General features: G+C 40.1%; 1 protein-coding gene across 1 annotated transcript; it reads left to right on the top strand.

The window, feature by feature from the left end:
• Positions 1-8,159: 8,159 nt before the first annotated feature.
• Positions 8,160-9,990, top strand: LOC307012614 (uncharacterized protein; the record flags this gene model as incomplete). The annotated part of the gene is made up of 3 exons (XM_079639496.1): positions 8,160-8,452; positions 8,717-8,895; positions 9,406-9,990. Exons 1-3 carry the CDS (start codon positions 8,293-8,295, stop codon positions 9,988-9,990), a joined length of 924 nt encoding a protein of 307 aa, XP_079495622.1. The 5' UTR covers positions 8,160-8,292.
• Positions 9,991-13,843: the final 3,853 nt, after the last annotated feature.

Raw genomic sequence — 13,843 nt, 5'->3', positions numbered from 1 at the left:
AGCGTGCAGTTGTGCATGTCCCTAAATAGCAATGGCGTTTCTGCTAGGCTATATGACAGGTGGTTGTTTTATTGTCCAGCAGAAGCAATGTGCATCTATGTTTCCATTCACAGAGAGGCTTCTGTGTTTGTGTTTATAGCCCAAATTAGACAAAAACAAACCAGTTGGACATTTAGCTCCAAAAAATGTAACCCCTTTGAGGGAAGAAAACGATTAAAACATCAAGCCCATCCTTAAATAACCATCTGCATGGAGTACCCCCACTCCACCCCCAACAAGCCCACCTTTATTAACAACCTAACCAAATGACCTTGTTTTTCCTGAATAAAGGAATGTGGAAGTGTGTTAAGCCTTGTGGGAGTGAGTGCTGAATGAACATCCTCAGACCCTTGAATATGTTTTCCCCTTACAAGCTTAATGAAGTAAATCCGATGTTAAGGAGAGCCATTTTGACATCTTGTCTCGAGGATCTTGGGAGGTTGATATCATTGACACATTCTCAACTTTGACATCAAAGAGACTGAAAAAAAAAAAAAAAAAAAAAAAATGGAAAAAGAGTCTTTAAAACGGTGTGATTTAGGGTCAGGGCCAGACGCAGTTTGAAAGAAGCAGAAAGAACATGCACACCCACAATGACATCAGCAGAACCAACATAAACAGCACAACATAAAAGGAAATGTGCATTGCAAAACCGCTTAGGGTGAATTCAGGTGGGACACTTAAGCTTTTGGGTACTGTTAAGGGTTAATTTTGTAAGCCAATCACAACAATTGTTACTGTGTTGTAGCTGAATGTCTATTGAATATGAAATAAAGGTTGTGATTGGTGTGACATCACAGATGTGGTCCGGTTGTTATTTTTCAAATTGCTTGACTCCTGAGACCTCACGGTAAGCCACCCGGCAAGTGTAAAGCTATTTTAGAATAATAAGGTTGATAATTCTATCACTTATGATGTAACAATACAACTTTTGCTTTTACATATTATACTGTCTGTGTATTAGAGATAAATAACAATGAGCATATAACTGTATAAAATATTTATGAAAAATAGATTCACAGCTCTGTCCCACTCAACCTGACAGTGCATTTCAGGTTGAGTGGGACAGCTGAGTGGGCTTCCATTGTAAGGTTCCCAGACCGTATTGAAGTATACAAGAGAGAGGGGAAAGAAGAGGATGATGGCGATGCCACCCAGCTACCACCTAACAAGCCAGGAACACTTCAACTTTGTCCAGGCCAAAGCAGACAAAAAGAAACCAAAAACAACCAAAGTGTGTAAGCCTGCTGGTGTCCGCCCCCAAAAAGCTGCCGTCAGGGAAGTGACCCCTGTACTGGTTGCAAGGGGGTCTATGGGGATGCAAGTGACCCAAAGGCCAATGAGGAATGGGTGGCTTGCTGCCACTGCCAACAGTGGTATCATGAGTCCTGTGGAGAGCTCAACGAACTTATGGATGACGAACTTAAGGACTGAGTGCTCGTTAATATAAATGCGCTACCAGAAACGGAAAGGGGGCTGTTTACATTTGGTCGATGTAGTCTTTTTGCTCGCTTCCGTTTCTCATAAGGCTAGCGAGCAGAGCAACTGTGCTCCGGGAGAGTAAGCGAAATAAACAAACAAAACCTTGAAAATATTGAAAGACGTGACCACTGACCAGTGCAATATGAAGTTGAACTCGACTGTGACCGTGAGTGTCCCACGAGACATAAACATCGGTTATCGCCATCAAGTGGTCGGGAGTATGCTAACGCTTCAGATTCAAATATTGAGCGGAAGTTACACGGTTGTGAAGTGTCTGAAAAAATTGTTCCACTATAGCAAAATAAACGGATTGGAATCATATATTGCGACGATATATTGTTTATAATCATCAACGAACACCACTAACCACTCGGTGAGTTTAACAGTTTTGTAAACGAACATTATTGGCTGTTTTAATGACATTTTCGGACATGCCCATTGACTCCAATGTTAAATGGGTCCATGGCCAATTCTATTATAGTCAAAAACTCGAGAGAGAAACCATTGTCAAAAAATTTTTGTCCCCCACTCTTGTTCATCCAAAACAAACTACAATAGACTCAAGGTGTTAAATACCGGAATTATCCTTTAATGACAGTTCCATTCATTGAATGTAGTGAAGTTTAGAATGTTTTTGCATTAGTTCCAGAAATGCATTTTTAAAAAATCCTTCCAAGTATTAATTAATTGAAGGTCTCTGTTGTTGTATTGCTCTTCATAATGCGCCACACATTTTCAATGCATGTATTCAACTTCATTGGAATTGGGTTTGTATTTATTTCTCATGTTCATTTTAACCATAAAATAGTGTCCCTTTCCCTAACAAAGTGTCCCACTCAACCTGATTGCTTCCAGTTTGCTTAAGTCAGATGGTGTTTAAAGATGAACAGTTTGTTAATAAATACATAAATTGGGAAAATTTCACCATAGTGGCCTTCATTACAATCTATTTAAACAAAACACATACAATTTTAATACATTCTAACTGATTTAGGTTGTTTAAAATGCAATTGACCAAAAAGTGTCCCACTTTACCTGACTTCACCCTATACGTTTGACTCCAAAAAAAGCAATCAAAGAAGAGGAAACCTTACAGACTGTCACAAAGATTTTCTGATTAAATAACAGAAGTGTGGATCACTTGCATTAACAAAAATGGACTAGCATCCGCATTTAAGCTTCTGACACTGAGTATTTTAGACTTTGAGCATGAAAAACTTCTTCAGACACTAATGAATCAACATGCACCACTGCCAAATGTTCTATATGTTGTAATCATTATTATCACAACTTGTAATAACTGCTTTAGATCATTGTTTCTGCGTAAGTAAAATGTAAAACATATCTACTCAACTTTTCTCATTGCTTCACAATTTGCTGATCAGAATTCACCAAAACTAAACTCAGGAGCCTCTGCCTCTTTTGTCTCAAAATGTTGGCTAAATGTGCCCCCTCTCTGATAATTGTTAAATTATATTTATAAAAATATTATATTATAATTATAAATATTATAATAAATAACAATTCACGTACACACCATTGCCACTAACAATAATAATACAAAAAAATATTAGCCTACTTTTTTTTTGGCGGAAGCATTTTGGCGGAGGTAAAGTGGTTGTTTCCTTTGCAGCGCTACATCAGCAGTTCGCGAGTCTTCAAACTACACGAGTAGCAGGTAACGTTAGATAATACGTAAAAATACATTTAGGACATCCTATCACGCTACTGTGGAAGTTGTGGCAGCATGCAAGTTATCTTAACTATAATAAAAGTAATCTCGATTTCAGCCGCATTCTGAGTCTGACAAGGCCATATCACGTGTTAGCTTGGGGAAATGTGGTGAAATGAAATCTTAAGTCCATGTCCAACTCTAAATTGTAAGGAATTTATATATTTGATTTCATAGCAACACTTTACAACAAGATTAATTTGTTTATTATTATTATTCATGTATTAACTAACACAAACTAACCGAGCAACACATTTGTTAATGTATTTGGTCATCTTAGTTAATAATAATACATCTGTTAATTGTTTGTTCATGTTATGTCACAGTCAGTGCATTAACTAATGTTAACAAATATAACTTTTGATTTTAATAATGTTTTAGTAAAGCTGAAATATTATATTAATAAGTAAATGCTGTAGCTAGAAGTGCAGTTCATTATTAGTTCATGTTAAATTTAACTAATGAAACATTGTTACTGATTTCATGATAGCTAACACTTTCATGCATATAATACATACATAAAATGTACAACATCAACCAAACTAAACATGAATTCCTCAATTCCTGAATTACATTTTTTATTTTTCGTAAAGTAAATAATTGATTTATCATAATTTCTCTATTTTCGTTTGATGTGTTATGCATTCTAATTCTATCAACGACTTTTCATAGAATGCCAAGAGAAGAAAGAAAACAAAAAACAAACAAAAAAACATCAGGATAATTGAGAATTAAAAATGGTTTAATATTCTCAATAAACAGCACCTCCATCAATATGCCAAGCTCGTTCAGCATGTTCTCATGAAAGTGCATATCTATACCACCAATTTAAATTCTCGTGCCATACGGCAAAAATAGTTTTTGCGTGTATATGATAGGCACTTTATGGCGTGTAATACGCACGCACTCCACACCCCTAATCCTACCCAAGGGTTTTACAGTGCGTATAGCACACACACACACAAAACATTTTTGGCGTGTAAATGCACAAGAAATTAAATTTGTGGTATAGATACGCACTTTCATGAGACGTGTTGGCTCGTTCTATTAGAGAGGTGTGTGGTAATAGGAGGACATCTTTCAACATTTTTCCCATTATTGCTCCTGGAAAGCATGATTGTGGAATGTTCTTTAGGGTCAGTCATGGCTAAGGATGATAATCTAGTTATTAGTACATCTTAAATCAATTCAGATGTCTGTGCAACACACACATACACACAAATGAAGAGATCAATCAGTTTAGTTAGAAACCTCTGAGCTTCCCACTGTAACATTTGGACTGAAATGTGAGCTGAAAAGGTACAACTTTACAATATGGGTGCATTTATATGCTTTAATTCATGCTAATTAACTAATGCAGAGATAAAGTTTTCTCATCGCTTGATGAACTTATGGTTGAGCCACTGTTGAGCCGTAAGTGTATAGTCACTTGGACTATTTTAAACATTATCTTTACAAACTGGCAAGTTTCCATCCCATAGAAGCAGATTGATCCTCAGATTTCATAAATATTATATCTTAATCATAAATATCTTAATTTGTGTTCCGAAGATGAACGAAAGTCTTACGGGGTTGGAACAACATGAGGGGAATTACTCATAGAATTTTCATAATAATAAAATCTAGCGCAATGTGGGACCAGGGTCTCGAAGGGGCCGACAGCGGTTGGAGTAACCCATCTGGGGGTCGATTGGAAGTCTTACCAGTGGCACAAACCGAGCAAGCCAAGACAAAACTGCGAATGTCACGAGCCATAAGAGTACACCAGAATCGTTGCTTAACCAAAAAACTGGTGCGTTGACTCCTGGATGACACGCCACGTTGGAACAATGCCCCCACTGAATGACGTCGGACCGATTCGATGGGCAACCGGGTGGAGGCGTTACCCCTTCTAAGGCCGTCTTGACCCTCGATTCGAACTCCCATGTGAGAGTGGTGACAAATAGGGTCTCGGGTAAAATGCACTCGGGAGTGGACGGGCGTACGGATTGGTAAAAAATTTGAGATAAAGAATCGGGTTTGATGTTCTTGGAACCCAGGTGATACGAGAGAGAGAGAAGTTAAAACGTCCAAAAAAAAGTGCCCACCGAGCCTGCCTGGAGTTGAGTATTTTGGCGGTTATGATATATTCTAGATTCTTGTGATCAGTCCAAACGATAAAAGGTACCCCGACACCTCTAACCAATGGTGCCACTCCTCCAACGCTAACTTGACTGTCAACAACTCTCTGTTACCAATATCATAGTTACGTTCAGCAGGTGATAAATGATGGGACAAAAATGTGCAAGGACGCATCTTGTCGCCTGACGAAGAACGTTGGGAAAGTACTGCACCTACCCCCACCTCTGACGCATCAACCTCCACCACGAACTGACGTGAAGGATCAGGGGCTATGAAGATGGGAGCTGAAACAAAGCGACTTTTTGAGTTTGGCGAATACAGCCCCGGCTATATCGGACCACCTGAACGTCGTTCTGGGGGTGGTCAAGGCGGTTCAGAGGGGTGGCTAGTTGGCTGAAGATGCGAATGAAACTGTGATAGAAACTGGCGAACTCCAGAAATCTCTGTAGGGCCTTACGGGAATCTGGACTTGACCAATCTACCACAGCCTTAACCTTGTCAGGATCCATACAAATTCCCTTAGTCGAGATGATGTAACCTAGGAACGGAACAGACTGTGCATGAAAAACGCATTTCTCCGTGCACAAAAAACCTATTCTCTAGCAACCACTGAAGCACTCGTCTGATGTGCTGAACGTGTTCCTGGAGAGAAGACGAAAAAAATCAATATGTCATCCAGGTAGACATATATGAACTGATCAACCATAGCTCTCAGCACGTCATTGACGAGTGCCTGGAAAACCGGTAAGGAGTTGGACAGCCCAAAAGGCATGACCAAATATTGCCCCCTGGGGGTGTTAAACGCAGTTTTCCATTCAGCCCCCTTCCTTATGCGAACCAAATGATAGGCATTATGTAAATCCAATTTTTAAAAACGGATGCTCCCTGTAACCTCTCGAAGGCTGAAGACATCAACGGCAAAGGATAAGTATTCTTTACCGTGATGTTGTTCAACCTTCGGAAATCAATACAAGGGCACAGAGATCCATCCTTCTTCCCCACAAAAAATAACCCCGCCCCCGCTGGAGAAGAGGTAGGACGAATGAATCCGGATGCCAGAGAATCAGACATACATTTCTCCATAGCCCCCCTCTCTGGAACAAAAAGCGAATATAACTTGCCTATAGGCGGAGACTCGTCTGGCAGTAACTCTATTGGACAGTCATAGGGATGATGCAGAGGAAGAGAAGCAGCACAGGATTTACTGAACACCTCCTTCAGGTCGAGGTACTCAACGGGCACGTTAGACAAATCCACTGCCTCCTCCTGAAACACAGAACCAGACACAGACGAACAAGCAGACACTAAACAGGACTCATGACACTTGTTACTCCATGTGGATATGGAATTATGACCCCAGTCAACTCTGGGGTTGTGTTGAGTGAGCCGAGGGTGACCGAGAACTAATGGTGCAAGTGGTGAGTCCATGAGGAGAAATGATAATGTCTCAGTGTGATTGCCAGAAGTGATGAGTGTGATAGGTTCTATGGTGTGAGAAATGTTGGGGAGTTCTTGACCATTGAGAGCGTTGACAGATAGCTTGTGCGTGAGTGAGGTGATAGGAATCTGGAGTCTGTGAGCGAGCTTGAAGTCCATGAAATTACCTTCTGCTCCAGAGTCCAGTAAGGCTTGAGTGTCGTGCGTGTGGGTTGCCCATCTTAGTCTTACCAGGGGAGGGTAGATGATGAGGTCTACCCACCTGCATGGGCTGACCGTGTTTCTGCCGCTGGCGCGCCAGTCCTCCGTGCCGTCATGAGGTCTGTTCGGGTATACTCGTCGATCCATCTGACTCAGATGAGCGTTGGTCCTCAATGCTAGTTCCACTAGTCCATTCAAACTCCTGGGAAGATCCAGAACATAAATCTTTTTCTGGACACGGTCAGCCAGCCCATGCAGGAACATGGATGGAATATTCCGACACCGAGCGATCTCCTTGGCGAAGGTCAGCGAGTAGTCTGGCCGCCTCCCTACCTGCCACTGCCTGATCAAAGACCCTTCTCATCTCCTCGGAGAGTGTCTGGAACGAGGTGCAGCATGGATCCTGGTTCTCCCACACCTCCGTTCCCCAAAGAGCCGCTTTACCTGATAGCAATGTAAGTACGAATGCTACCTTCGACTGTTCATGGTCGAAGGTCCGTGGCTGCAACGAAAGATGCATGGAACATTTCGTAAGAAAAGCTCTGCAATAGTCAGGTTCACCTGAATAACCCTCTGGTGTCATTGGCCGTGGCTCTGACTGGGAATCCGGCTCTGGCAGGGTGGGTTGAACAGGCGGTGTGGGTGGCGCAGCAGGACCCCTCAGATGTTACAATTGTTGGGTGATCTTGGACACCTGCGCCACAAGAGCTTGTACCGCCCGACCTCTGTTGGAGATGCTCTCCTCTTGTTGATCCATTCTCGTGATACTGTGGGAAATGAATTCAGTCAGACTGTTTGAACTCGCTGCATCCATGGTCGGGTCAGATCGTTCTGTGACAAGACAGAGGCGGATGCAAGATGCAAGTAACAACAGTTTTAATGAACACAGTAAAGAGAGGCAACAGGTCAGACAAACAATACTCAGATGGAATCGGACGCAGGGACTTTGACGGACAACCCGGTGATGGTGTTTGATGATCAGCGTGCTGAGTAATCCAGGGAAGAATTGTCCAGATGGAGATGAAGAAACACAGAAGAATATCCACACAAGGAGAGCGAGAGACGAACACTGGAACAAAACACAACACCGGGGAAGCCACAACGATCTGACAACATGAGACACCAGTCACTGAACATATAAAGCATGCTAGATATCTGGAGCTGTCGCACGACTCAACCACATGTGATGCCATGAGCTACAGCCAATCAGAGCAAGGCATAGGTTGAGGTCCCCGGGAAAGTATGCGGTTTTCAAAGAAACACGGAATAAGACGAGCAACATGTCGTCAAGAAAGCAATGGACTCAGGATATGGAGCAAAACTTAATAGAACTGTGGCAGGAGCATGAATGCCTATATGATGTTGGACATGAGATGTACCACAACCGCTCCGAGAAAGAGAAAAGGTGGACGGAAATTACAAACGCTCTGAAACAGCCAGGTGAGCAAAATGTTATTTTTACATAATCTAAATGTTATAGGTTGAAATGTAAATGTTTATTCTGTTTATTGTGATATATATTATTGTGTAATAAGAGGATATTCAGTTCAAGTTTTATTCCAATCTGCCTTTTGTACCAGTCGAGAGATACTTTAAACCAGGGAAGGATTAAATTGTCATATTTTGTTTGAAACAGACAAATAAAATAAATTAATTTGTGTGGGTGCATAACTGGAAATAATGCATTTTCTTTATTAATTGTAGACTTCACTGTTGAGGACATTAAGACGAGGGCAGTATCCCTGCGAACGCAGTACTGTCGTTTGCAGAAACCCAAACCAAGTGGGAGTGGCAGCAAACCCTTGACTCCAAGGCAAAGGTGGCTTCTCAGAGTGATGGATTTCATAAAAACATATATTGTCCACCGGCCATGCGAAACAACAGTAAGTTAAACAGTCAACAGTAGCAAGAAATGTATTTGTAATAGCAAGCATTTGTAACACTCACACACCAACACGTGTATTAAAGCCAACAAGGCCCGTGAGCGGACTTGACGTGTTTTTGTTAACAAACTATTAAAAGTTTACAATTTTTAAATTGATGAAGAAGGGTATCGAACTAGTCATGACAAATATCATTACAAAGGTGAAAGGGTTTAGATGTCATTTCTTTGATCATACATTTAATGCAACAAGGTCATATCTAAATGTATTCATGGGGATTAAAAGGGTAATACTCATATACACAAACATGCACACTCCCTCAGTCACTGAGTGAAAAAAGCACTGAAAAATACAATACCACACACATACACACGCTGTGTCACACATGCTACAGTAATACTTTATTCTGCTCTCTTGACTCAAATCTTACACTGTACTAAACTGGGTAATGTAAGTGCATGTTGTTGAAGCAGCTCTTTCTTAATCCTATCACCATCTTCTCTGTTCCAGCTTGGTGCATCATTCAATGGGCAGAGTGATGCAGAGGATACGGACCTCTCAGACCTAAGGCCTGATACACCATCTGTGGACAGCTCCCCATGTTCTGCGTCCACCCCAATTCCATTTAATCAAGAAGCCTTTCCATCGCCAGAAGAAACTGCTTCAACTGCCTCAAGTGATAGCGGTAAACAGCCACTTTTGAGCAACAATCCCAAAAAAAGAAAGAGGGTGTCTGAGGATGCTGTAGAGCTGCAGAAGCTGGATTTGTTGAAACAGATGGTTGCTCAAGTGGACTCTCAAACACCTCGGGATACATTAACCTTTTTTGGGAACCAGGTGGCTTTGGAATTGAGGGATATTCAAGACCCAGTTCTGTTATCACGAGTGAAAAGAAGCATAATGATTATGATATACAACGCCCAGGAGAATGACAGAAGCGGGTCATTGTCGTCACCTGGACAACCTACCCCATATCAATCTGTCAATTCAGGTCTACCACCGGCCCAGTCTAATTCCCAGCAGCCTTATTATGCCTCAGGTCATGGGTTTTATAGATCTCTTTTGGAGACACAACCCAAACATCCCTATGAGTAGACATTCTAATGAAAAAAATATCTTTCAATATTGATCTGTTACATTTTTGTTTATTATAGTACTGCACTACTTGCAGTTTACACTTGTTTGTATAGTGTTCCTTTTTTCTTTAATGTATACATACTTTTTTTTTACATAAAAATACAATTGTGCTTCTTCATTGTTCAATACAAAAATGCTTCTTGTTGCAAAGTGCTGGACGAGCAGAAAATTATTATTTTTGAAACCTATTTTGAAACCGGCGCAGACAAGAGCGTGGAAAAAAATGTGTACATAACAGCCTCCTACAGTTCTGCCACAGGCTCAAGACGCAGTAACGTTAGTCCAGCGCGGCGGCTACACATTTCCATGTTGTAAAATAAGAACTGTAAATAAGACTTCTCTATTGCAAATGCAAACCCCTCCATCAACGCAACGTCATTGCCATATTGCCAAAGGGCTGCATGGACACACAAATCGGATCTGAACAGTTGCGATACACAGTATGGACATCATTTTAGATCAGATTCCAATCGGATACAAAGATAATCGGATTTGGACTGACAGTGTGAATAGCCATAGTTAACTACGTCGACATTTTGGCCATAGTCAACGCTATTTACATATGTGGCTGATGCTGTACCTCTCTCAACCACAAACGCCTTCTTTGATCAGTTTTTTGCACTCTTCACTTTAACTTTTGACTAACTAAATAACTGATTATTGAAACATTGCTGGATCTCATGCTGTTGAATCACATACAATAGCTATAATCAATAAATATAAAATAAATAAAACACAATACAACCAAAGATTAGACACTGGATGAGATCAGTGTAAGATATGATTCCATGATGATAATGGCATCATTACAACAAAGCCAAAAACACCCGATCCATTACTTCTTGGCTTCTTGCCATAACAAATGCTTTATAAACACACAGTTATAGCAGCAAGAGAAAAACGAATGTTTTAAAATCAAGGGTCAATAGCCCAACTAAAGCAAACTCTGAACACCATAATGGTAACTACACATTTGATTAGGTATTATTTTCAATAAAACATCATCATCTAAACCTCTGTTAATTCTCAACAAGACCTATACTGTATGGAAGAAATAGTTAAACTGGTTTGTAAACTGGTTTCACACTCCACAGGGCCTTAAGGCAAGAAGTCAGTTGTAGTTGTTGTGTTTCTGCTTGTCTCTTCTCTTTTTTCTTTTCTTATTTCTCTGTCCTTCATTGTTTCTGCTTGGCAGCGTCCGAATTCACTCTCTTCTTTTCATTCAGTCTGTCCGACCATATTAGTAAACTAATGTAGGGAATAGTGAAAGAGGTATAGGGTGTGATTTGGGACACAGCCTCTGAGTGTCAACCTTGAGCGCTGTTAATTCACACTATATTCCTGTAGGTTACTTTCTAGAAAATGACAAAATTACCCAGAATTCATTGTTTTTTCATGGTAGGCTATTACCGTTTTAATGGAAAATGGTATTTGACATTTTTTTTACAGCAAGGATTTACGGTGTGCTTTCATTTAAAATTTCCTGATTTGCATTTTGTATCTTGTAACGACTTTACTTGTTGAGGCACATGACTATTAACTTATTGTTAAGTAATATGTCATTATGGTTATACTGTTGTGCCATCCTCTTTATAGGTATGTTGGGGAGTTGCACAAGTTCAAGTTCCAGACAACTGGAAGTTGAAATACATGGCTTTAACCCATTGTAGCAATTAACATTAATATACACTATTAATTAATACTATATGTTATTAAGGAATTAATACTATGACACATTTAATTACAATTCATTATATTACTTAATCTATTAATCTTATAGACTCTTTATTAGTTGTTGATGCAGTAATCATTAATTAATGGTTTAGTTCTGCATGAGTCATACAATAACACGTGTTTATCTGTCCATTAGTTGCATGAATTAATGTATATCGGTGCACCCGTATTGTAGATAGTTACCGATGAAAGAGATGACACCTACACAAGCTCACACACTGTCATTTGCACCACCTTTTACCCACATTGTCCACCGAGAGTTGAATGAAATGTTTGCTGGTAATGAATACATGACTTTGGATCAGAAATATCATAGATGATTGTGGGTGTGACCACATATGTTTGTTGTTTAAAGAAGCTGCGTCTCCCGGTGCCAGAACTCCTGTCACAGCGTGCGTTTCCATCAATTCTCATGCAAGCCTTTATTCCCGAGATGTACACACACATATAGGATGACTTTACTTCTCTGGACCTGAAGAATTTCCATCTTCCTTGGTGGTTTATGTTACGTACATGCACTTCTGGAAATCGTTTTGGTCTGTAAATGAACAGCAGCCGTTTGACTGCTTTATCGGTTTGGATGTAGTGTATTGTGGTTATGTGTGCAAAATGCATAGAAGTGAAAGTGTCAAAATGATTGTGTGTGTGTGTGTGTGTGTGTGTGTGTGTGTGTGTGTGTGTGTGTGTGTGTGTGTGTGTGTGTGTGTGTGTGTGTGTCTGGGAAAACTTTCTTGTATGCGCTCTCATGCGCAGGACTCCATTGTGTGTGGCTTCCTCTGGCTCGTCTCTCCAGCCAGCATGGGAATGGCCGAACGAGAGGTGTTTATTTGGCCAACGGTAAAGTCCAGGCATATCTGACACTCATTTATATACATACACTGACACACACACACACACACACACACACACACACACACACACACACACACACACACACACACACACACACACACACACACACACACACACACACACACACACACACACGCAGGAGTTTGACTATGTCAGTACATGCAGGGCAAACCCATGTGATTGTGTCTTCACTTTCAAACACCAGAGATGTTGTAATGCTTGACTTTTGAGTTCTTTAACATGTTGCAGATCACTCATTAAACCTGACAGAATTTCAGTAACCTGCAGCACAATACAATTATGTAGACACGTCAGAGTCGTGCCACTCCTGCAGAATGCAAATTCTATGACGCAGAAAGAACATAATCTGCAGATATTCAGTTCCATTCAAAAGTTTGGGGTTGGTAATGTATATATATATATTACCAACCCCAAACTTTTGAATGGAACTAAATATCTGCAGATTATGTTACTATGTTTTTGAAAGAAGTCTCTTATGCTCATTAATAGTGTTTTCTATTTTATTATATTTAAAAATGTAATTTGTTTCTGTGACAGCAAAGCTGATTATGAAATCATTCTAATAAATTTGGTGCTCAAGAAACATTTCCTTAATATTATTAATATTTTGGGGGAAACCGTGATACTTTTTTTCAGGATTCTTTGATGAACAGAAAGTTCAAAAGAACAGCTTTTATTTGAAATCTTGCTGAATGAAAGTATTACTTTCTCTAAAAAAATCTTACTGACTCCTATTTTTGTAACTGTACTGTTACTGTAGATGTTTAGCATTTTCTGCAGCGATTTTTGAGGAACATTTGTGGAACTCGGTGGTAAGTAGCATGGCATGATTGAATTAGCCAAATATGCAAGGTGTGAGGGATGTGTATAACGTGACGAATTGATGAACATTACGGTTTTTTTTGTTTTTCAGAAATCTGTGATATCCGTGTAAGCCTGCTGATTTCAATCTCTCTTTCCTACGCTTTACAACCACTTTCTAAGGTTATATTTGTTTAAAAGCATAAAAAACCATAGGTGGAGACTGAAGTGGGAAGTGTTGTAAGACGGGGTCAGTTGCAACACTGTCAGAAAAGAGCCGTAGGGATGCCATCAATATTATACACTCCCATCACATTTCTGAGCTCACGGGAGAAGGGGCATTTCACTGTGAGCAACATTGTAGATTTTATGACCAAAAAACTCATTTTTAGGAAAGAAAGTA

The sequence above is a fragment of the Phoxinus phoxinus genome (genome assembly GCF_949152265.1).
Source record: "Phoxinus phoxinus genome assembly, chromosome: 16".
Taxonomy (NCBI): domain Eukaryota; kingdom Metazoa; phylum Chordata; class Actinopteri; order Cypriniformes; family Leuciscidae; genus Phoxinus; species Phoxinus phoxinus.
This window is presented reverse-complemented; position numbering and strand designations above follow the sequence as displayed.